We start from the raw sequence: 26,993 nt of genomic DNA on the forward strand, positions 1-26,993 counted from the left end.
ACAACACTGCTGACTAGTGGGGCTGTGTATTAGCATCAATCTGGGGATACCATTCGTATCATGATACAGTAGTTTTGATTCAAAATGTTGAATATTGCGATCCTGTAAGCAAGGCGATATGCTGTTTTTTGTTTTGTTTCTTTTAGGACAACTGTCATAGAAAAAAGAACTCAGCACAATAAGTTTTAAAAAAGTTTACTTTCTTTATGCAACCAGAACCGTGGGATCTGTATTTGTATTTGTATTTTTCGAGAACCAATACAATATCACAAAACAAAATATTGCAATACTCAAGTATATATTATATACTATATTTTCTTACCCCCAGTAGAGAGTGCTAAAATTACAATTGAAGTTAGGCCACCTGTAACAATGTATTATGAGTTTGTATTAGGAGCTACAACTTTAATTTGTGTTTCCTTTGTTGAGAGGATCTCCTTTCATTCACCTGATACATTTCATTTGGGCCACTAGGGGGCGATCTGTGGTGACTCAGTTGGTGAGAATGGGACACTTTTTGCTAAGGCAATTTGTAACAATTTGTGGGGGATAAAATCACACCCAAAAGGTCTGGGGCTTTCGGTGGAGGAACAGCAATTAACCAAGTGCTGTTCTCATTGGCTGCACAGTTTCAACTCATCTGTAGCAAGAAACAATGACGGCTCGCCTGGTCACACACAATCTCATATTCCAGATAAACAGCACACTAAAATATGTTTGTGAAAAGATTTTAGGAGAGAAATAATCAATGCACTAACAGAATGTTAATCCATATTTGCTGACCTAGAGCTGGACGGACTCACTGAGAATGAGCTGTCAATCACAAGGTAGCCACGCTCTAAAGCATACCCTGCTTTATGGTCTGTTTTACTCTAAATGGGACCATCAGTTACTAAATGAACATCATGCTGTATGGAAGAAGACTGAAACTAGAGATTGAGACCAGAAACTTATTAGGAAACTGTTTACTGATCAAGTGAGAAGTCGGCTCATTTCTCCACTAGAGTGAATTGTATTGGTGTTATTGTAGCCAATGGAGCTCCACCTGCTGGCTTTTACATAGAATGCAGGTTTTAAGACACTTGGCTTCACTTTTCAGACCCGGAAGCTCTGTCCATTATATATACTGTCAATGGACAAAACCCAATGAAATGAAGAGGGGAGTATTTTGGTCTTGTCTCTATGAGGGAGAGGGCATCTCTCTGAGAGAAAGGAAGGTTGTGTATATTTAGCCATTCGGCTCAAGTGATGCTGTTTACTCTGTCTGTGTTATGCATGTGTGTATGCAAAGACTGTGAGACAGAGTGTATGGTCTTTTCATAGTCTGTGACAGAGAGACAGCAAGAAAAAGAGAGCATGGGATGTCTGTGAGATCTTTCTGCTAGATATAGAGGACAGTTTATCCTTAAATATAGAGCAGGCATTGAGTGTGTTAGGGTGGAACGACTCATTCTGGCTGGCAGGATAATGGAGAAACTATGTAGTCGGCCTAAGTGTGAAAGGTGCATTGTGTTTTTGGAGGTTGAACATTTGTGTGTGTGGAAACGTCAGGATATCCTGCTCTTGCTCTTGTGGACAGACAAACACATTTACTGGAACAAATAGGAGACAGGTTCAAACTAATGAACTTTCCAACAATATGTGAAACAAAAACAGATTTAATATACTGCAATGAAATTAGACTTTTATTATACTTTTATTACAATATGACTCATGTATGCACTTTTGACTGATTAAATATTTATAACTGGTTGACTATGGGGAGACTTTAACTTGCACTGAAGTTTTAATGACGTGTATTGATCTGAGTCCATGTAAATACACAAGACCAAATGTGATTATTACTTATGGAGAACCTGATTTATTTCTATCAGGAAAGATATAAGTTAACATGAATGCAGGAGCTTTATTTGAGAAAGTCTTTGGCGTTTACCCCATCAATTAGAGAGATGTATAGGGAAAGAGCCCTGTAAAAGCAGTCATAGATCCCCCTAAGATGCTGTAGATGGAGCCTTGCCACTGTTGTCTTCCTGCTTGAACTTGCACTAAAGGCTTCACGTGCGAAACAAGGTTGTATGAAGCCATTTTTGTCTCCAGGTGGAACTGTGTGAAGTCTGATGAATGTCCTCAGATGATGTCACTTGAGTCAGCATCAGTTTGAAGACTGTAAGTTTGAAAATAAAATAAAATCAAGAGGTGTTGAGTTAGAAAGACATGAGCTTATGAGACCTCTGCAACCTGCTCCTGATCTCTGCAGCATGCTAGACGCTACTTTAGCTGCTACTAGCATAACACACCTGAATCTTTGTCCGAACTGTCAGCGGTCGAGTTGCATTATGGGTAATGGAGGACAGCACACTCCCAACTCATCAAATACGCAGCTTGGTCAGTGGTCCTATGCTTCAAAGTGTGAGGTACCCCTCAAGTTAACAACTATGAATATGCAACATCCAGTTAGACTTTCAAAATGAGAAACATTATTTATTTTTATTTTTTGAACTGTCCATCATGAGCATAGCTGCAGTACTAGAACATGGTTAGCTTAGCTTAACATAAAGACTGGATGGAGGGGAAAAGGTTTATTAATTCAGTCCTGTGTTCTACGTGAAGCAGCAGAAAGGCCTTTGTGAGGTTCGGTCGACATACATGAGCTTTACTGTGTGACTCACTGAAGTGACTCAGAATGAGCTGACATGTCCTCTGTGCGAGTCCTCTCCTAGGACTTCTCCTTTATATCTTCTAATTCCTCTGTGCGAGTCCTCTCCTAGGACTTCTCCTTTATATCTTCTAATTACACTGCACTGGCCACTTGTGCTCTAGGAGCCAGTGTGTGTCCTTACATGTGGATCTCGCTCAGCACATTGCCCTTACAGACTCATCCAGCTGAGGGGATGGGCACGACGACAAAGGAAACAAAGACAATAAGGGGGAAGTTGCACAGAGGGCAGTTCCGTGTGCTTGGATTGATAACTTTTGTTGGGTTGCAACCAATAACATGTTTGGACTGGTTATTTGTACAGATAGGAAATATGTTTGAATTCCGTATTTTTGGAAAAATGATATGCCTCTGAAGGTGGAGCATTTACACCATCATAGACTGCATCCGCCATCCTGTAACAGAATACTCCTACTACTAACACTGCTACACTCGACAACAACATAAAGGTTAAAGGACTTCCCCGACCTAAACAACATGACAAGTCACTTGCAAACGTCTTCCAGAACTAACCCGACTGTGTCCCAGATGGTTTGTTACACAGAACCATCTGGGAGGTCGTGATTGGAAGCAGTTTGGAAAACGGCAGGCACTTAGACAGTGACAGACAGATGGTTCATCCAATGACCTGCCAACACCAGCGAACCAACCACACTGGCCAGTCCGGATGTAACCGATGCTAGCAGCATATATGCTAACTTCTTTAGCAGCTAGCAGCCGTCGTTTGTTTCGAGCAGTCACTTCTTACACATGTTGTCACACACGTATCATTAAAGCCATGCCCGTAGCTCATGCCGTAGCTGCCAGTAGTTCCTCAAAGGACACTGATTGGTCTGAACCACTATGGTTTGTGGTTTTTATCTGACGTTACCAATGCCACTATACTCATGCCACTACCGTTGCACAACTTATCGTGAACCATCATAGTGAACGCAATCCACAAATCCAAAATCATCTTTTGAAATCAAATCTTTTGTTTATTACTCCTGAGAGAATTGGAAATCCACTGACCATTGATTTCCTCAATATTGTTTTCAACTCTTACTAAATGGAATGGTTTGGAACAACTTTCACTTCCTGTAGGAATGAAAAAGAGCGCTGTAGGTTGCAAATTTGCGGCACTTCACCCCAGTGGCAGACTCAGGCTGTTTGAGGGGTAGGGGCAAAAAAATGAAAAGGGCACCAGCTCACAGAAAACTGTGATGCATTTATGGTTAAACGGCTTAGTCAGGGTTAGGATTAGCACCCTAGAGGGCACTAAGTTTTCTCCACTGGAAGGGCACCCTAGACAGGGCATTTTATTGTCTTTTGTCCACTAGAAGGGCATCCAAGGGGGCACTTTTGTGGCCTTTTTTGAACATGGGGGCACCGGGAGGAACCCCTGTGTGTGGGTTTGTGCCACATAGATTTAAGGCTATATACATATTTTCAACAACATGTGTGTATTTTAAAGATAGTCAGTACACTCTTACAATAAACACTAATCATACAATAATATCATGCTTTGTGGCTGTTTGATACTTGTTTTTAAATGTGATCAAGTTTGTTATTGAGTTCAATAGAGGCGCAAACACACTACAGAAACATTATGAAGTGAGACACAAAAGCATTGCGGTCTATTCTTACATCCGGGCCTGTAATCGACATCCCAGCACCGGACCCTGACTGTTATCAGCACTCAGCAGAGGAGAGGGGAGGAGTGCGGGAGGAGGGAGGAATGGAAGCAGGGAGGGCAGGGGAGACAAAGGAGAGCGAGGCAGGAGGTGGCAGTGACAAATTATAATGACAATTCCCCATTCCTGCATGCTTGTCAAATGTTTTCATGTCACAGACAGATCTGTTTGATCACATTTATTTCAGCTGCTGTAGATTTAGTCTTTGTGTGGCTGCCTGACAGTGAAATATATGATTACTACAGACATTCTTACAAATCTCTTATTTGGAAAACTGCCATGGAATTCCACGGTAGTAGAATTAAATAATGTATATTTTTCCGAATGCAGATAACTACTGAATTGCTGCCGATCAGCTTTTTATGTACTTGTAGTATACTTTAGCCATGCTAAAGGTGTTCCCTCAGGTATGCTACTGTTTGATCTTAACTGGTGCGGACTACACTCTGGTCTTGTTTAAAATCTTTAAATTCCTCTTTGTATTTATGAAAGCAGGATTTGAAATAATTACAATAAAATGTATATTGCAGCCAGATACACATTTTACTTGGATGGACCTTGGATGGTCAGATTAAGTTTATTATATGGCTTAACTGCAATATTTTGTTCAATAATAAGACCACATGCCTTTATAATATTCACCATTCAATATACCTCTTACCTCTAGTATTTTTACTGAGCTTCAGTCTGTCCCACAGTCTTCATTTGAGCAGAAAAAACGGGTTTCATCCATTAGAGCTCCACTTGTATGATTTTTGACTGCCACAGAGAAGCAACATTTGCAGCTGTAATGCAAGACACAAGACACAGTTGTGACCATCGTTCACCTTCATTTTTAAAAATAGCTCGGCCTTATAAAGCTCAGCAGCTTTGGATTTCATTGCTGCTTGACTGCAGATCATTCATTCTAATTAGAAATGTCTGTCTTCTCTTTCTGTGGACTGTGTGCAAATGTTTGAAATGTTTTAAATAGGTCATTATTTCAGTGTTCATTCAGGAAATTGAGAACACAGCAACTGAGAAAATAGCAAGACTAGTAGATGATTGTTTCAGATGTGTTTCTGATATGATGGAGGTAATGATATATTTTAAGCAAAATATAGAAGCTGCAAATGGCTAAAATGTCATTCTGAAGATATTTAATTAAGCACAACACAATAGAAATATTGGCACCACTGCTGTCTGAAAATAGAACCATATAGGACCCTGGAGTGACGAGCCAGAGAATGAGAGTAACTACATTTATAGTAAGTTAACGGTTGGAGGGATGAAGAGAATAAAGCCTTTTAAGGGGTTATCCTTAAAAAAAACATTCTGTAACAGTTTTCAAAAGAGCTATGACTTTGGTAGAATGTAGTCTCTCATTAGCCTCCAAGTAGCAGTGGCAAATGTATGTCTATTGAAGAGCAGCTACTAAAATGAGTGTGTGTATGTGGGGGTCTGACTTAGGCTACCTCAGGGACACACTAAAGACCAATTGGGGAAGGCTTGTCCAATTGGGAACAAAAACTGTATCCCCAATGTGGAAAAAGCTGTGTGTGGAGTGGGAATTATGTACTGTATGTAACTGCAGTTATTTCCAGTATTCCCTTTAACTATGACTAAATGAAGACAGGCTGGTGGTGCACACACACACACACACACACACACACACACACACACACACACACACACACACACACACACACACACACACAGTCCGTGTTTTAACAGCAGCTCTTCATTGTTTGCCAGTGAATTCATGCATTTAGTCACACTTCACCAAACAATATAGTAAATGTGTGCTGCTGATTTAATGAGCGAGGAATGTGGTGGTGAAATGAAAGGGATCCCTGAGCCTCGCCAGTTATTGTATCATAGACAGTCAAATTTTATATTCATTTATTTTCAAAAGCAGCACAAAGTGCTTCATGTCCATTTGGGACATAAAGTCAGACTATATAACTTGTGAAATAAGAAACACAATCTTCCTCTTAGAAATAAAAAGTGAATTGCTCAAGGGTTTGCTGCTACAACCTTACCTGGTCTGATATGATAGGGAGATACTTTAATAAATACTGTTCTATAAGTAGCATCCCCACGGTTCCCTGACTGTATCTCTAATTGTTACTTGTGTTACACTGTAGTAACCACCTCACCACAAAACATGTCCATCACCTCCTGCTTTTAAGAACACACTCACAGATATAAGCAAATTAGCTCTTGATTAAGGCAAATAGAGATTAAGGCAATAAGCCATCCATTCTAGCTTAAAATGTTTAAACTTGATCAAAACATTCAGATTTGTCCCAAGGTTTTATGACTCCAAGGGAAATTTACACAAATAACAATAGCAAGCTACAGATTTCATGCAGTTAGCCAACATGGCTCTTCCAGGGTGCTACTCTGTGTTTGCTTTGGTCCGACTGAGAGATAAGCGTTGACAACCAGAGAGCACAGCCAGCATCACTTATGGGTGTAGTGGGTAAGACTCTGCAGCTTCTCAGCCTAGTGTTAAAGGTCCAGTGTGTAACATTTAGGAGGATCTATTATAAGAAATGGAATATAATATTCATAGGTATGAACCTGAAAATAGGAATTGTTGTGTTTTCGTTATCTTAGAATAAGCCGATTTTATCTACAGAGGAAGCTGGTCCTCTTATGGCAGAGTCCGCCATATTTCTACAGTTAAACAAACCAAACACTGGCTGTAGCTAGGGCCTTACGGTGTCCTGTAATCACCACTTGAGCTAAACTTACATGGTTTCTCTTTAACTTCCAAATCTTTCCTTGTACATGATTTTCCAGAGCATGCAGTATTGTCATCATCATCTTTAATGTTATATCATTAGTTATCAGGTGTATTTGTCCTTGCTGAGGTCTCGAGGTCTGACATCACCTTTGTGCTGCCCCGCTGGGCTCTTCTGTGACATCATCAGCATGCTGAAATCTGCATGCTCGCACCTACAGCGGCTGTTTGTACCATCTGTGCTGTCTCTCTCTCACACACACACACACACACACACACACACACACACACACACACACACACACACTCCACAGGGATGGGTTGTGTGGACGTTGTGTAATGATGTGTGTATTTGAGAAAGAAAGAGAGCAAATGTAAGTGTGTGTGTGTGTGTGTGTGTTTGCTCCGCTCTAGTTCATTCAGCTGCATCAGAGCTTTAAATAGAATGATGAAAGCCTTATTTCTGTGCTGTGAGTGTGTGTGTTTGTGTGTGTTTGTGTGGGTTTGCTCATGACCTGATAATAGGTTTTCTCCAGAGTGCATCCCCCTAAGGGTCCTCCAAAGAGAACATATTACGTGTGTGTGTGTGTGTGTGTGTGTGTGTGTGTGTGTGTGTGTGTGTGTGTGTGTGTGTGTGTGTGTCTGGTAAAAGTGGCCTGTCTCGTGTGCTCTTTGACTTCTTCTTGTAGCTTACATACCTGCACTCATCCAAACCATTATCCTCCCAGTTTTATCATTTTAACATTTAGCACAGACAGCGTGCTTCCTCACTGAGACAGATCATGACTAAACTTTGCTATACCACTTAATTTAAATCAGTTTAAGTGATTTTTTTTATTCTAAAGTTGCCTTTTTATGTGAGGTGTTTTACAGTTCATTACCCACATATTACACTGTATATATGGATGTTCCAACATGAGGCGTTTAACGCAGGAAATACATCTTGGTGTGCATGAGCTCACCACATGTGTAAGTTGCCTGCGGTAAAGTTTTTGGCTGCTCAGAAGCAACAGGAACTTTTAAAATAACCAAAAGGTTAAACCAGCTCATGTTTCTGTATGTATACTGTATCTGCACCAACACCATCACTGAGGCCAATGGGATCTTGATGCATTGCCAACAATCAGATATATTAAAGATATGAAGCAACTACCAATGTGATATGATATGATTCACCCCTATTGCAGTGCAGAGCAACACAATGTGATTCACCCCTATTGCAATGCAAAACAATATGATGCTATGCAATTCAATATGGTACAGATAATTTGAATTTATGTCTTTGGTCTTCTTAAAAAGATTGAACAGTTTAGTGAGGAGAGTCTCTAATAATAGGGTCTCTAATAATAAAGACGTATCGTATTTTACTGATGCAAGGATTGTTAGAAAAGATGCATCCTGAATTTGTTTCATCTTCAGTTGTGTAGCTTCATAAGTACAGCTTCCTGGAGTTATGTCATCACAGGTTGCCAGGTTTACTACCATCATGCCTGTTCAGAAACCAAAACCAAAACCTGTGCTCATTTACTCTATCTGGCAACCTGCATTATAGATGGTGATTCTGCACAGAAGTACTGGTCGAGTTAATAAACAGTTACAGAAATATTACAGCATGTAGAGACTGTAACCTTCCTCACATTAATAATGTATATTTTGCCGATTTTCTGGAAATTTGGAAGATTTGCGCATAATTTGGAAGGAAACCTGGGTCTGTTGGGCCACAGTGGTGGTCACTGTCCATGCTTAATGACTAGTTTCGCTATAACAGTTTAAAGAAACTAGAAAATGTTAGAATGAATAAACAAAGTAAATATAACAGCTGTTATGAACATGTTAGAGGCTGAATTCATCAACACATCATGAGTGAATGTAGAGTGAATATATACGTAGAGAATAGCAAAATTGCCATTTACCATGCAAATTTTGTGGATTATTGTTTTATATTAGTGTGATTTTTTAATCATAGCAGATGGCAGTGTGTGTCTTATCTGTTCTGTGCGCGTCTTTCCACTTGACTAAGCCTTAAAATGATCTTGTTTAGTTAAAAATTAGAACAGTAACACATTATACACACGTTATTCAGTCTTGTGTCTGGCTGCATTTGAGCCTGTTTATTGGTAAATGTGTGAACGTGACAATACCTGAATGAACTTTTCACTGAGCTTCCAGCCTCTAGAGGATCTGATCCATTTTTGGGTCAGGCCAGTTGTAAATATCCAGATCTGATTACCAGGCTTACGCCGTAAAATAAATAAATAAATAAATTGTACAAAAACAATAATATTCCAACAACCTGGGGCACCAAAAAAATACTTATTTTACTGTTAATTGTCATTAATTTTATGCAATTTTAGAAATGTATTAACTGTATTAAACTTGAATTTAACATCTATTAAATAAACAATAAATACCTATGGGGAGGATATTTTTTGTGATTTTTTTGTTTTACAGTGCAGCCAATAGAAACACTGTGTTTGGAAACACTGAAGTCATCATTGTAGTGATGTGCCTAAATCACCACGGTAGCCATATCAAATCAAATCAGGCACATGATATTTTAATGCCAGGTTTGAACATATTAACACAATCTGGATGACCGCAAATATCAGTGCCCGATGGAAGATGATCTTGGACAGCCATTATGAACACATAAGAAGTGAGCGCTGTGTGTTTTTACTGACTGTGACAAGATATATTGGCACCAGTCAGCGCAGCATGAAACCTGCAGAGTGTTTCCACATTAGCAGGTTTACTTCAGGTGACTAAGCCAGGTTGGCAGCAACAATCAAAGCAGGAGCCTAGAAAGTAAATGAATCCTGATACCACTCACCATCTTGGCAACATGAAGCCTTAAGTGCTTGTAATACGTTTAGTTGGTATGCAGTTGGTGCACATGCATCAATGCGCCTATATAAAACAATGTGGGAAATTACATGTAGTGGTGTAAATGCAACACCCTTGAACAGTTCTTATGCTGTTTTGAATTAAAACAATGTAATCATTCAAAGTTTTGTTTTTGCTCCCAGATATGTGTGACAGGATGCAGCACAGGCTAGATAAGACTTATTTGTGTGTGTGTGTGTGTGTGTGTGTGTGTGTGTGTGTGTGTGTGTGTGTGTGTGTGTGTGTGTGTGTGTGTGTGTGTGTGAGGGCGTGCGCATGTGAGTGTGAGCTGGCGAGCATGGTGAGTGGTGGTGGGGTTTAAATCCAGCAGATTAAGGCTGTTGTGTAATGGTACAGTATGTGGGCCTGTGCTTTGTGAGATTGACATGTGCTCTCTGTGGGGATTTTCCTGTGGATGTAATGGGGGGTACTTCACTGCTCCTCTAAAAGCCAGTTGTCTGTAAGGGATGAAGACTTCGCTAATGAACATCCATGATGTCTTTCCATTAAAGTTGAATAACGTCGGACAAATTCAATTAAAACACTTCATTTTTTGTACTCAAGCTAAGTTTTAGACTGGGAATTTGCATACCGAGTGTGGACAATGCAAAAGGTTACTCTTATTTCAGGATATTTTTAGGGCATTTTTTTTACAGCACTTAAAAAATCCTTTTAGTGGATTGTAGTTAACATTTTCAGCTGGATATAATGTACTTGAAGGTGAGTACTGAAGAATAATAAAAAAAATAATAGGTACACAACATAAAAACAACGATTTGCGGTTGTAGGAGGATAATGTGCGAAGTAACAAACAAAGCAGCTACCAACACGTCTAAATCTAATGTAGCCAAACTGCTAATTTGTACATAAACAGAAAAGTACAGCTATTTTTGGTTATGTCCCTTTAACCTTGCCTCTGCTAAGCTAGCCTTACAATGTCCTGACTCAAGCTAGCTCAAGTATCTTGGCAGTCTTTCCAAAGTAAAAACAACAACAAACAAAACAGCTACTAACATGTCTAAAACTCAACTCATTAATCTTTACCCAAACAGAAGAGTAAAAACGACAATTTGTTGTTTTAGGAGGCTTTATGTGCTTTATATCTTACCTATGCTAACCTAGTCTAACATTGTCAAGCTAGCTCAGCTATCCTGGCTCTCGGTCTGAATTAAAAAAAAAACAACAACAATAAATAGTTACCAACATGTCTCAATCTCATTCAATTTTTTAATCTTTACACAAATAGAAAAGTAAAACCATCGATTTGATCTGTTTCAATATGTGGATTTGTAGGAGGATTGTGTGGCTTATACTTTCATTTATAGTTTTATATCTTCTATTTTATGTTGTATTTATAATATTTCTATTTGTGATATTCTTTCTTCTCTGTTTTTGCTCTACTTTGCCCTATTGCTGTTGTGTCAACCTGAATTTCTCCTTAGGGGGATCAATAAAGGAATATCTTATCTTATCTTATTCACATAGTACATAGCAGATAGGAAAAAAAGAAATACACATTAAATGACAAAATAAAATAGAAAAATACAAGATATAAAGAAAAGAAAAAAGAACAGCGACCAACTCCTCTGTCTCATTTAATTTTTAATCTGTAGAGAAACAGACATGAAAACAACAGTTGGGAGTTTTAGGGGGAGTTACATGTTGCTACTATTTCTTGGCAAAAAACAGTGTATCATCCTTCTGTGCAGTAGCTCTAGCTAAGCTAGACTAACCATGTCCTGACTCCAGCTCTGTACTTAACACACAGACACAATATTGATCTTCTCATATCACCAACTGCATTTTCTCAAAATGTTGAATGGTTTCTCTAACATGAGCATTAGACTATACCAAAAGTTTTTTCACATTGGAGACATGAGACAAAAATCTAGGCTTAAGACTGTACTTCTGTTATTATTATTATATTCCATAGACCTTTTTCACAGCATCCAATTTGACATGAAATAGGGTAAACACAGGTTTTTACCAATTATACTAATTAAGGTTGTGTTGCATTCAGGTCAAACAGACTCCGATCTTGTCCATGTTGGTTCACTGGAAGGCTCTGCTACACGCTAAATGGAACGGATAAATGGATAATTAGCATCAGTGTAACACTTGTGTTTACCCTACAATTTCATGTCAAAATGACTGCTGTAAAAAAAGGTCTATTCAAAGAGGCTTTACTAGCATGGGAAACATGCATATTTATTTAATGCTATAATGGAAAAGAGAAGATTTGTGCTTAAGTTTGAACTTAAAGCTGTAACAATGTTAATGTTTTTTTGGCCACTTGGGGTCTGTGGAAGTCCATTTTTATCACCTCATATAGTTAATATGGTGAACTTCCATTTTGTCCACCAACTCCTTCCAAGAATATCTGTCTCTGTTCACCAGCTCGTCTCTACCTGTGTCTCTCTGCTGTTTGGTGTTGGGCCAGTAAGTGTACAGTGGACATGATAAGAGCAGTGAGCATTGTGGGCCAGAAAACCAAAACAGTGAGCTAAAAGACAGCATAGTACAGCTTCGAATAGCCAAAGATCTTGTGAGGGGATGTCATTATAAACTCTATACAGCATTCTCATTTTTAGCAACCTGGCTGTTTTTTAAAAGAAACAAGAGAGGCAAAAGTTCCAGTATGATGAGCTGGGCAGAATGCTTGCTAGCTGCTGTCTGGAGGACAGTCTGGATTCCTCTCTGAACATATTATTTGTCACTTCCCATAATTGAAGAAGTGACAGGTGTGTCTGTTGTGTTGTATGATTTAGTTGAGTATTTGGACAAAAATCGTCTCCTCGAGTAACTTTATTGAACTTTGGAAAACTTGTCATTGGCATCCAACAGCGTAGAGTGCAGGGATGTAAGAGTGTGGGGTCCTGCTGTGGCTGCGGGCAAGTGATACTGATGCGAGGTGATAGTTCAGTACAGTAGAGCCTCTCTCTGAAGTCACAGAGCTCTAATTCAATCAGCAATTTACATGTGATTGGGCCAGGACAGCACATCCCTGCAGAAAAGTTCCAACACAACCGGACCATTGATGCTGCAGAGGTCACTTGCCCTCACAGTCGTAGGAAGCTGTGTGTGTGTATATGTAAACTGTGTTATATCTTTGCACTATCTGTTCATCCACCACTTGTACACACACTCTTCCTTCCATGTTTACTTTAATTCATCCTTCTTTGTGAGGAAAAAACAAGTCCCTCCCTTCCATCAGCAGCAAACAGTTAGCTCGCCCTCTAGCTGTCAGTTGGTGCCACTACATGTTCTATCCATAGCTTCAGTGGTGAGGATTAGATGGATTAGATATTTAGCGAAATCTCCCCATGCTGCTGTAAATAGACAGATGGGTGTGTCCCCCACCCTCCCCCAATGTACACACATGCACACGCACACGCACACACACACACACACGCACACACACACACACACACACACACACACACACACACACACACACACACACAGTCTCTCTGTTGCCATGCCAGACTGCAACATAGCAGAAAACTACAAAATAGAGACAGATGTTTGTATATTTAAGACTTTAATTCCAAAATAACAATATCCACAGATTATTTAGATCCTATTTTTTTCTGTTACTTATAGTGTTTTTATTTCAGTCATAGAATTTCATTTGTTGATATAATGTTGAATGGTTTTACAGCTTGGATCTTCCGTACCATACCCACTAATGGCTAACAACTATATTTAGTATGTTAAGGAAAAGCCACACCCACAGAATTTTTTCTGTTAGAGGTGGAAACAAATAAAATGCTGTGAAGACTCTCGAGACATGTGGCTATGACAAAATCAAAAGATTTGATTTGATTCATTTTAATAATGCCTTAATTGTTTTTCTTTTAAAAATGCAAAACAATCACAAAAATAAGTTTAAAATTAATTTGACACACTTGATACACTGGATCAAAGCACATATTAAAGCTGCAGTAAGTTTTTTAATTTTTTATAAAAAATAAAGTTTGGTCATATTTGTAAAAATCAGGTTCTTCTGACTCGTCCTAGTGCTCCACACTGTGATAATGATCATTAAGAATTACTTGGATGCATAATTGGGTTTATGATGATTAGAAAACTGAAAAACCAAACTTTTATTAATGGTAGAATGTCAACTAATCAAAATTAGTCAGTGGAACAAAATACTGCACACATTTAAGTGCATTCAAAATTGCTGAGATGCTTCAACAATTCATTTTTGAGTTGAGTTCAATTCATATGAATGAGTGACTTTTTTAGAGGATTAATTTATGTTAACTCACTTCTTTTATTAAGATGTGTTGCCAGGTGTTAATGTGTGTGATAGGGTGGTAGCAGTGGGGGTAACCATCTTGAAATGATGTCACAGAAGCCAAACTTATCAGACTCCACTGTACTCATTAGTATTAAATCATGTAATTGTTTCCACACATCCAGTTCTCCATCAGTCTCCATGATAGCACCGAATGTGTTTGCGGGGAGATTTATGACTGCAAAGCCTCCGTAGCAGGAGGTATAGGGAAGATGGTGAGTAAGGACAGAGGGTTAACTGAGGGGGGAGGGTTATGGGGGAGGTCATAGGGTGCACCAGGACAGGGAATGGTGGATGATGGGAGGATGTAGATGCTGGGTCTCCCTAGGCCCCCTGCAGTGGGGATGAAACTCTTTTTAGAACAAGGCCAGATTAGTGCCTACGCACCACCCCCCTTATGCATGCGCGCACACACACACACACACACACACACACACACACACACACACACACACACACACACACACACACACACACACACACACACGTCACCCTCCTCCCTGACAATCATCACTTTCCAACACAATATCTGGATTAAATCCTTACCAGCCTTGTTTTTATTGGAGCACAGGGGTGTTAGGATCAAGACCTGAGTGCTGCCGGGTCCTGGACGCTGATTCTTGCTCTAGGAACATTTTTGGAAAGTCTTTGTTTAGGGATGTTTTGGCATCAATAACTGCTGCTAATCTCCTCTGATGGAAGATCAGATGCAGTAATTCTAATTAATCCCCAGCCACATTTTGGGGTGATGTTTGAATCTAAAAAAAAGACAAACATGAGACCAGCTGAGCAGGAATTCCCAAACAAAGGCAGTATATAAAGAACTGTAGATGTGCTTTCACATTATCTCATATCTGTTCTGCACTGGTGCCTTAAGTTAGAAGTACACTATATGTGCTGTCTAGTGTATGGAAAGAAATGGAAACAAACAACCGTTATTTATTATATTATCATAATTTTTTTCCAATTGTGTTTTGCTTTGTTTGTATGTCTGGTTTGGTATTGTTTTGTCTACAGTCTTTTATGCTTCAGTAAGTTTCTGCATTTTTTAGGTTTTAGCATTTAACAGTAAAAGCAAAAAATTGTTGTTGGTCTGCATGTTGAGTCCCTTACTTATTTAAAAATGTGCATTTTTTAAATATCTGATAGCCCACCAGTAACATTTTAGTGGTTAATACATTTCATCAAAAATCTATTTTTAGCTCGTCAATCATATTAGTTGAGCAAAAAAGGTATGTGACAAATACATGTCATAGTTTTCATTAACAAAATGAATCGCTCGAAATGAAAGCCAAAAATAAAAATCCCATCAAAGACTAATTCTAAACATAATACTCTCTGTAATAGTTTTACAATCAATGTAAACAATCATAGTTTGCCAAAACACACTGTGTGTTATTATGGCTTAACATTCCCTATATATTTACTCAAGCTTATGTTCTTTCAGGGTTGTCTAGAATTTTTTGACTGGGTGGCACAAGTGTGGCACTGATGCAGAGGGGACATGAAGTATGTGTCTCAGCTTTCCATTCATTCCCAATTTAGGCAATTCCAACACTGTTTATGGACCCCAGTACGCAGAAATATTCAAATACACTAGGAGAAAATAACACATTTATACCACATGCAAAAAGTGGATACCCATAGAACCCATTTTCACTTAGATATCTTGAGGTCAACACTTTCACCACCTTCTGCAGTTAACAGTAATCTGTACTGTGGCGTGCTGTATGACATGGACCCACTCCAAACATCCAAACATTACTCTACAGTATCACTTGTTGTACTGCTACCTGGCATTTACTGAGGTAATTGCTTAGTGATACACCTCGTTCATGTTCAGCACTAAGCAGGAAGTGCAATTTAAAGCCCTTATTTGCAACAATAATGTGTGTCTGACATGTTTTTTGTCTGCACAATAAGAGTATAATTTCCACATTAAACTCCTTCTACCTCATTAAAAACTCCAGAATCTCTGAATATGCAAATATTGTTAATTTCTAAAGTTTTCCTGCTGGACACAAGATGTCTCGTCCTTCACTGTAAAGTCCATTCTCAGTGGATGTGCACTGGGGGCTTCAGGTTTCTACATCACACTGTACAAGTTGATACTGGACCAGGACCTTTTGACCATCCGTCACACTCCTCCCCATACTGGTTTCTTATGCAGCCCCTATGACTCACTGTCTATCAACACTTTCAGGTTCTTCCTGCAGCCAGTATCACATTGGGGTTTGAAGAACTTTAAGTCATTTCCTGATGCTTTAAGCATGATCAAAAATTCACCCATGCGAAGGCAAACAGGAAAAGCATCCAAAATCCCAGTCTGACGTCACAATGTCAGATGATGTTGGCTGGTGTAAGTAGTTGGACCAATGCTTATATAACAGAATTTAACCTCCACCGCCCCCCTCCCGCCCCCCATGGTCCATGACGTGTGATCGCATGTCAGAAGCGATGTTAGAGAGCAGGAAAGAGATGTATTATTAAAACTAATCTGCAGTGACTTGTTTTTCAGGAATGGTGACACAAATGTTCTCATTTCTTCATTCTGTTCATCACCATCTTCTGTCAGCGAGTATACACTGGATGGTTCGTCCACATCAGATTGATGGGATGATAGCCACAAGAAATTTGAATTTGTAAGTGTGTGTGTGTTTTTCTGTTTTCATTATGGGAAGCACAGGAAGCAATTTCATTAGTAGTTCCCTGCCTGTCAGGGGCCGAGGAAACAAGTGGATGATGAGCGTTGGTAGCTGTGTGTGTCTGTCTTTGTCTGTGAGAGCATTGCAAGGCCAGTAGAGGGTGTACATCTTCACTCTCTGCTGGTCTCTCTCTCTCTCTCTCTCTCTCTCTCTCTCTCGCTCTCACTCTCTCGCTCTCACTCTCTATCTCTTGTCTTTCTCCCCTATGATTCTTTGCCCTGCTATTACATAATGACCCTGTGTGTGTGTGTGTGTGTGTGTGTGTGTGTGTGTGGGTGTGTGTGTGTGCATGCTCATGCTCATGGTCAGTGGAGCGAGAGATACAGCCCCAGTGCTGATGTTGGCCGACAGTGCCCCCAGGACAGAGGAAAGAGCATGCGCAAACATGTACATATATTCACACACACACACACACACACACACACACACACACACAATGACAATTCTTCCCACTAAATTCCATAACACAGCACACAGCCTGATAAAAAGACATGTAGTTAAATACATCCAGGTGAAACAAAATGTTAGGATACACAACAAACAACCCAAACTCTATTTACAGTCCAATGCAAAGGTCAACAGAGTAGCACACTGATGAAAATGACATCCTATAGGTTTAGACAGCATGACTCAGTCTCCAATCTGGACCTGGCCATACAATCCTATCTCTATGTACCAGTTTGTAACAACAAATGGAAACATATCTGCAAAATGTTCACAGATAACATATTTCATTTGCTTTTCCTACAGTGTCATTTTTGGACTTGTCCGTAGCAAGAAACAATGGCTGCTCACCTGGTCACACATTTCCGATAAACAGTACACTACAATATCTTTGCGAAGATATTTTAAGTGAGAAATAGTCAACACAGTAACAGATTCTGCATCCATATTTGATCAGCACTGCCTAGTTTGACAGTTTGATCTGAATTTGGTGCGTTGAGCTGGACGGACTCACTGAGAGTTACCTGTCAATCACAGGGTAGCTACGCCCTAAAGCATACCCTGCTTTATGGTCTGTTTTACTCTAAATTGGACCATCAGTTACTAAATGAACATCATGCTGTATGGAAGAAGACTGAAACTAGAGATTGAGACCAGAAACTCATTAGAAAACTGTTTACTTATGGAGCTCCCCCTGCTGGCCATTAGATAGAATACAGGTTTCAGACACTGTTGGTTTCACTTCATAGACCCACGAGCTCTGTCCATTATATATACTGTCAGTGGTTCCAATAGAAATATGCTTCCTCAGAACCTTTTCTTACAAAATGTATTTTGCAGTACAATTGATGGCAGTACAATTACAGGATTGGTTCTATACCTACACAAGTGATGTACAAGTCCAATCAGGTGGCACTGTGTGGATGGATCACGGGTGTGCAGTGGCTTAAAATCAGTTTGGAGTTATATGGACCATAGAATATGAAGGCATGTTCTAACAGTCAATGTACGCTGTCCATATACATTATTGACATCTGACAGAGAAAGTCAACTCCTATAGTGTGTGTGTGTGTGTATGTGTGTGTGTGTGTGTGTGTGTGTGTGTGTGTGTGTGTGTGTGTGTGTGTGTGTGTGTGTGTGTGTGTGTGTGTGTGTGTGTGTGTGAAAAAGTAGGTTAGGCACTGAAGTATCAATCTGTCCATGATTGGTTATTTCCTCATGTGTAGTAATAAGCCCTCTACATTCAAATTTTCCTTTCAGCCTGGGCACATCTGGACTTAAATTCACATGTTTGTAGCCTCAAGCACAAAAATGTTCCTGTCATCTGTTAGGGTGACACATATAAATATATGGAATATTGGCTCTTGCTTGCAGTCCTTTCCTCCCATGTAATCATCTCATGAGCTGTACAGTGCAAATATTCCTGAGCAGAGTTTCCTTTCGGTATGACTCACCTTGTTTCTACATTTTTTATATTACATAAAGGTTATTGTGGTAGCTTCTACAGCAAATAGGCAGGAAGTAAGCAGAGTCATCCTGAGGAGTGGAAAGAGGGTAAAAAAATATTCAATGCCACTCATTTTCTTCATATTCTAGTATTTGCTCTAGATTGGAGCGAAGTTCATCCATAACCTTGTAAATAGTAGTTTGACAAAGTAATATAAAATCAAGGTCCACTTTCTAGCTTTTTACAACTCTTGACATATGGATGCAAGCTCTGGAGACAGAATTTAGATTGTTATAGTCCCTACCAGTATTACCACATGCTGCCTGAAAATAGGAAATCTACTACTATTCAATATATTGCCATATATTGAATAGTAGTAGATTTCAGTTTTGCAGTCACAATGGGAGTTGCAATACATGAAGGAGCCAGTTCCAAAGCATTCACTGTAAAACCAGATAAGTTAATTTAACTAAAAAAATTTATGAAACTGATTACGTTGAAACTTTTAAGTAAAATTAACCAAAGTTTGTAAGTTAAAAAAACATTCTTGATAAGTCAGCTTTAGTAATTTTAGGTGGGACTGACTTAATTTTGTAATTTGTATTTGTACTGTGAAAAAAAAAAAAACTTACTATAAACTTATAACTCATCGCATTACAGTGTTGTAGTGAAACAGGAGGCAGGGGTAGACGGACCACATGAACTTGCAGTCTTATGTTAAACTTACACCTGCCAGCTTAACAGCTGCTTCTCAGCATTGCACTCACAATGTTCAGGGTGATTTAAAACACCAGAGGACATGTGGAGTCATTTTTAACCCATGAAATGCAGATTTTCATAAATCTGGTAATAATGTAAATTGTTTTACACCAGCATTAATGTGTTTCATCACAGTACAGTAATATCATTTGATAGGTTTACAGCTCAAAAAACATGTTTCAGGGTGGAGTACCTCTTTGAGTTTGGACCTATGACAAACATGAACTTAAAACTGCATAGGCAGAATTGCTTCACAAATCATGTTTTCAGGCTCATGTCTTATTAAAACTTTCTCCGCCAAAGTATTATTTATAAGTTGCCAGCCACCACAAGCATTTTTGATCATATTCACTAAGACCCACAGAATATTATGCTCAATGAATATGGGAACAGTGAATATATCAAAAGACAGAACAGGGCCTCAATTTTTATTTAAAAAAAAAAATTTATTCTAACTTTGTTTATTCATTTTGTATCTGCACTTGACTATTTTTGTTACTAACTAACAACTATTATATAAAATAAATAAAATAATATTCTGTTTGAGTGGAAGTGTAACATTCCTAATGATGTAAGGACATCTTCCCTCAGTCAATCATTCATATCTCGTCAATGGCAGGGAAACGTTTCGTCTTAAATGACGGGAAATCTCGTTAATGGCGGCTATAGTGTTAAGATGAGTTAGTTCGCACAGTGATGATGTAGGTGTATGGAAACATTGACAAAGCCATGAAGAATTGGAATTATAGAACAAAAGTACCTGTGTGATATGACAAAACGTATACCTCTGGGTTTGCGGGTACCCCAGTCAGGATAAGGGTTTTGACATGGTCATTGATCACAGTGTAATGATGGAAATCATTACAAAAAAAATTCAAACCAAAGGCGAGCACTTTGACGCCTTTATTTTGAAGTCCGACTACCCGATTTCCGGTACTGCTGTGCCTTAATATGGCCGCCTGACGCTGCTGGCTGGCAGCGCGCTGTTTACGTTGTGCAGAGAGGGAGAGGCGGACAGTTCGGTCCTCACTGGAGCCGCTATCAACGACGGGACTTGAGAGAAATGTCCACAATGTTGACAGAAGAGTAAAACGTTTCTTTTTTTCCGGTGTACAAACGCTGAGAAACCAATGAATGGAGTTGCTTTTTGCCTTGTTGGGATTCCACCTCACTCAGACACTGAAGTAAGTCAGAACTGAATATTTCGTTACAATGTTTATGAGTGATTTTCTCGTCTTTTAAGTCATGACTGAAAGTGTTTTCCGTTTTTTTCCGTTACATTGTGTTTTTATTCTGTTGCACTAATGGGTTTCTGCTTGTAAATAGCATTTGTTTCTCGAGTGCCAGCAACCATATAGACATACCAGGTGCTAATCTTCACTTTGGCTAAAGTGTATGCTCTTTGAACCTGTAATAAGTGAATGTTTGTGGTGATATAACGTTAGCATATGGCATCTCCATATAAAGGCAGCCTGAAATGCTGTTACACACCCTTTACTGAACTTAAAGGGACACTAAATTATTCTATTTTTTTATTTAACCCTTACAGCCTCTATTTGTGTTGCAGTTTGTATTGTATAAGTGTTAGTTTTCACACTACCAGTATTCCTACTTAAAGACCCCCTCCAGACACATAATACAATAAAAATGATAATAAACTTTATTTATACAGTGTTTTTCAAAACAAAGTTACAAAGTGCCTTTTATCGGAACCAGGAATAAAACATTTCAGGAGGCAAAAAATAAAATCTGAATATTTTAAAGAAAAAGAAAATTTAGCAAAAATAAAAAAAAGTGCCAGCAAAAGATCCAAAGGTATTTCAGTAGCTTGAACAAACTTGTCATAACTCATCCCAGTGGTCTCCTTGTATCAGTACACCCCAAAAGTCACCCTGATTCATCACTCATGAGTCTGAGTATGTATCTAAATGTATGTCATTTCTTTACATGGACATACATTTGGCCATATTCTTTATCCAGACTCCCATACTAGGCCTCAGTAGATCACACTGTACAAGTTGCATACAGAGAAACTTTCCACTTTTAGCAGATGAATGTAAAAAAAAAAAACATTCTAGTGTCAAACTCTGCACAGACATCACTTTGCACAGTGAAGCTCCAACAACCATGTGGAGGGACTGGAGGACACACAGATTTTTGACTGGAGGGGGACTTTAACTGCTGGCATAGCTTCTCTAGAGTTTTTTTTTGGAGATGTCCTCATGCACTTGTCCATGTCTTATGCAACTTGTCAAATTCCCCCAGCTTGAAACAAAAGTGCAAGCTGCAGGCTGTTCAACCACACAATGTTAATCTATGAATAAGTGATGGCTTCAAGTGCACTGTTTAGTTTGAAAGCAGAGCGAGGCAACTGCAGAAACAACACAAATCTGTCTAATAACTAACACCAGATTCAGAGTCATGTCTTCAATGCAGCGGATCGTACGTTACATTCTGCAAATAACTGAATAATTTCTCCACGATTCCAGGGAATGCAGCACATATTTTTGCTGTGACAGTTACCCCCCCCCCCATTGCAGAGATGAGGTACGGGTGGGTGGGCAGAGGGACAATAAGAAATTGGGCTGGAATGCATGTATTTCCATATGCCGGCCCACATATGCACAGGGAGTGACAGAAGGAACATTGTAGCCGTTGGTCTTCTCTCAGAGGAGAAGAATCCATTCAAAAATGACTTTTCACAAATATGTCTCCTCTCTTAACAACCACAGCAGCACTGACGTTGAACTTCACAGTGCACATATTAATGAGGGCTGTTACTAATCTTGATTCTGACATTGTTTTCTCTCATCTGTCATCACTTTGATCACTCCTGTCACACAACCCATTGTTCCTTGCTCGGAGCATATGAGCTATTTTCTGCGCTCGCTGTGTGGTTTTCATATTATTCAGAGCTTATTACTGTGGGATTGTGTCATGGCCTAGTTAGCATCAGGGTCATGGGTCATACACTGCTGATAACTGCCATCGGTGGTGGAATTTTCAAAGTGAAGTTACAATCTGTGAAGTTATATAGGATTATACAGGATTAAACACTATAAGTGTCACAGAAAGGGAGGAAGTGGGGTAGCTTACAGCTGATTTATAACCGTAGCAGTTTTCGTGATGATTTGTAGAAATGTCTGGTTACTTGCAGAAGAGTTATTTTCAGACATCCTTTGATTCTACAGGGGCCATGTTGAACCACCATGTTTCCACAGTAGCTCAAAACAGACAAACCAAACACTGGCTCTAGATAGGGCCTTTTGTGTTTTGCAGCCACCGTAGTTTCTCTTACAACATTGGTTCTCAAATTATAGAGCCTACTTTAGTGGTACACCGAGGAATCTAAAATGTTTTTTTAAATAAAATAAATTAATTAAAAAACATATAAAACTATCAAAATACTACATAATTGAAATGAAAATACAAAAATATGAGGCTGCTGAAACGTAACTTAAAGTTTAGATTTTCCTGTAATATTTTGTTTAAATATCAGCCTGCTATGTAGTCATGTTCATGCATGTAGCACGTGCATACATGAATGATTATGGGGCTGTCCATTTGTCTCGTAAATCCCCCACCCGAGTTGCTCTGACGCATGAACGTGACGTTTGTACCACTTATAGCGTTCCATTTGTCTTTGGGTATTACGAGTCGGAAAGAACATGGACGTCACCAGTGCAGCAGCTGTCTTGTTATTGTTTGTGGCTCATCTAAACAAGCTCAATGTGAAATAATAATGTTTTTCTACAGAAACACTACGATCTCAAGTAATTCTGTTATTGCAAGTCTTACATTTCAATAATATTTTGCCATTTTCACCTATTTCAATTTCAACAAGTGCTGTAGTGTTTGTCTCGAGCCACCAGGGGCAGTGGCAGTCTAGTGTTATTGTTAGCTACATTAGCCTATTTAGCAAACCAGCTCGAAAACAAAACTTTACATTGTATTACAGCTGTAAGGGCGGCTGTGGCTCAGAGGCAGAGCAGGTCGTTCCTCAATCGGAAGGTTGTGGGTTCGATCCCCCGCTCCTGGTGCCACATGTCGAAGTATCTTTGAGCAAGATACTGAACCCCGAATTGCTCCCGATGCCGTGCATCGGTGTGTGAGTGTGTATGAATGTTTCTGTTCGATGGACTTTGCCATCACTGAGTGAATGTGTGTGAAAGGGTGAATGTGGCACCTAGTGTAAAAGCGCTTTGAGTGGTCGGAAGACTAGAAAGGCGCTATACAAGTACAGGTCCATTTACCATTTACCATTACACGCACAGCAACACCGTGCAATGCATAAATTGGTGACCGGACTAAAGCAGCAATGTAAACAAGTGTGTAAGAGCATTTAAAATCGACATTTAACCGACCAACATAGTACAAATACAAAGAAAATACATCTCAACTTATATGAAATATGGGCACAGCCATCTTTGTTTTTCGAGTCGTATGTTCACCCTCGTTTAGCTCGGTGTACGCTGAGGAGCCCCGAGTGGGACGGTGGATATTACGACCAAAAGGGGGTGTGTCTCGGTGAAATGTCACGAGATAGCTGCAAGCTTTACACTTTCCAACTCGGGCGGGATTTACGAGACAAATGGATAGCCCCATTAGTTACAAGCTCAAATGTGATAGTAAGATAGTCAGCAGAGGTAAAATTGTGGTTCCAAACAGGAACTACTGGGAAGAGAAGTGTAGACCGGGTAGGACCCCTTTTCCACCAAATTAGCTCTGGTTCTTGAACCGGTTCCACTCAGGATTCAACAACAGTCAACAATAAATAGTCTTCTTATTAGGAATGAACATGCCTCCTGTGTGAACGGTCCGTAGCTGGGTCGGCCTGCACTGTGCTTTACTGTTTGATGTATGCAGAGTGAAAAGTTTAAGAAACACTGGCGTATTCACTTCGAAGGCAAGCAATTTCGGTTGGTTGCAAGCTGCAATTTCATGGCTAGATGACACTAAATCATACACACTGCTCGGAAAATAGGATTCTTTGATTATTTCCTGCTAAGAGTGAGATGAGAAGATCAATGTTGTTCAAAGCTGGAGTCTGGGTATGGTTAGCCTAGCTTAGCATAAAGACAAGTTTGCTTAACTCTGTCCAAAGTTCAAAAATACACAGCGAGTACGCAGCTTAAACAAGTATCCATATATATATATATATATATAATCATTTATCAATTTTCAAGGGCGTTTAGGAGGAGACAAACAATAGAGTAGAGAGAGAGACCTCTTACCCTTCAATGTTGTATATATTTTTCCATGTCAGCTTCTCTGTGTCTGACATTGTGGTGTGAATTTATGTGGTGGCTCCAGTCATTACCCTGAAAACTCCCCTTCTGGGACAATGCCAGTGGGCTGCATATATCCTTCATATAAATCTTGCTGTCTTATCAGTAATGGCCTTTTTACAAGCTTCTGGCCAGGCTCCTGAGATTGAGTGTGGTTCTAAGTGGGCAGTCCGAGTGACTGTCAGACGCAGTTGTACAGTTGATGTTTCTCCGCGGGTTTTTTGTGGTTGCAGAGTAAGGCTGATTCTTTTTCGCAAAGTCAGCAAACTGCCTCATCTTTGTCTGTCATTTTGCCGTCTGGAACACAGAATACTTCCACACACTGCTTTACTGATGCTGGTGATCATCCGACAAGTGGTTTACTGAGCATGCAATAAAAAGGGCAATCTACTTCAAATGCACTTTTGTGCTTATAGACTGTCATTTTTTATTCAGACGGATCAATAAAGTTTGAATATTTTATTTTTCTGCATGTCTGAATGAAAGTAGTTAAAAAGTGACCGCACTGTCCATCCGCCCAGTGTGCAGCATCTGTAACTATAACTGGGGTTGCCAGATATGATCAGTGACCACAGGTTTAAGGAGAGGTCTCTGTACAGGCTGGTCAATGCACGTGAGCGGGTCGTCAACTAATCGGAAGGTTATTGGTTCAATCCCCGGTTCCCTCCCACCACATGTCAAAGTATCCTTGAGCAAGATACTGAACCTCGAATTGCTCCCGATGCTGTGTGAATGTGTATGAATGAGTTAGTTTCTGTTTGATGGACTTTGCCATCGCTGACTGAATGTGAAAGGGTGAATGTGGCACATAGTGTAACAGCGCTTTGAATGGTCGGAATACTAGAAAGGTGCTATGCAAGTACAGGTCCATTTACCATTACTAGGGCTCCAAATTACAATTACTTTCATATAGATTAATCTGTCAATTGCATTCTTAATTAATGGACTGTTTGGTCCATACAATGTCAGAAAATTGTGAAAAATATTGATCAGTGTTTCCCAAAGCCCAAGTTGTATAACTTCCCAGAGCTGAAGTTGGCATATTCCTTATTTTTGCCGCCATCAGTCCAAAGCCCAAAGAAATTCACTTTATTATGACCTTGGACAAAGAAAAGCTGTAAATCATCCCATTTCAGAAGCTGGAACCATACAATGTTCAACATTTTACTTAAGTTACTTTAATAATTTATAAATAATAATAGTTTCCAATTAATTCTCTGTCGATTGGTCAATTTACAGTTAGAACCATAACTAACCAACTGTTATTTATTAAAAACAGACTGATGTGCCAACTATTTTGGTAATTTATTAATCATTTTGAGTAATTTTGTGCGAAAAACTGTGAATATTTTCTGCTTTATTTAGTCCTCTATGACTGAATATCTTTGAGTTGTAGACAAAACAAGACATTTGAGTAAGTCCCCTTGATCTTTGGGAAACACTGATCAACATTTTTCACAATTTTCTGACCATACAACTAATCAATTAATTGAGAAAATGATTGCCTCTCTCTCTTTTTTTTTTTTGTTTTATAAGGAGTTCGGTCTAGACCTGCTCTATTTGAAAAGTGTCCTGAGATAACTTCTGTTATGAATTGATGCTATACAAATAAAATTGAATTGAATTGACAAATGAATCTAAAGAATTGTTAGTTACAGCCCTAGTTTCAGTATAAACAAGTTCCCCATCACACACAGTCCTGCTGCTTTGCCACTTCTTCCAAATGTCTGGGTTATCTGAGGCCCCCCCAACAGATTCTGTGTGTTTAGTGGAGCAGGCTCCTCTTGCCTTATATGTCCTGTATCAGGCTGCCTAATTCTGCCCTTAGCTTGGGCAGTAAGGGGTAATTAGTTTGTGCTGGTTTCACTTCTCGTGCTCACATGAGTAAAACAGCAGCATGTCTCTTCCACAGCAAGCGCTGGATTTCAGAATAGGTCTGTTTGCTCTGTAAAGACTCCTTTTATTAATGCATGAAGTATTGATAGAGCACACTGGGAGGCTTGTGGACTCTTTCTTGCTTTTTCTACCCTTTTTCTGTAGAGCCTGG

The 26,993-nt window shown here is 39.4% G+C and overlaps 1 protein-coding gene across 2 annotated transcripts in view; it reads left to right on the forward strand.

The window, feature by feature from the left end:
* Positions 1–26,993, forward strand: part of LOC127372859 (rho GTPase-activating protein 23) — a 72,834-nt gene that overhangs the window by 1,562 nt on the left and 44,279 nt on the right. The window contains exon 1 of one of the 2 annotated variants that reach the window (XM_051416729.1): positions 20,662–20,842. The exons of the other annotated variant lie outside the window; for it this stretch is intronic. Coding sequence (XP_051272689.1) covers positions 20,789–20,842 — 54 coding nt within the window. The 5' untranslated portion in view covers positions 20,662–20,788. Of the gene's footprint in view, positions 1–20,661; positions 20,843–26,993 lie in introns of those variants that run through there. 2 annotated transcript variants of the gene reach the window in all.

This window comes from Dicentrarchus labrax, unplaced genomic scaffold, assembly GCF_905237075.1.
Source record: "Dicentrarchus labrax unplaced genomic scaffold, dlabrax2021, whole genome shotgun sequence".
Lineage (NCBI taxonomy): Eukaryota > Metazoa > Chordata > Actinopteri > Moronidae > Dicentrarchus > Dicentrarchus labrax.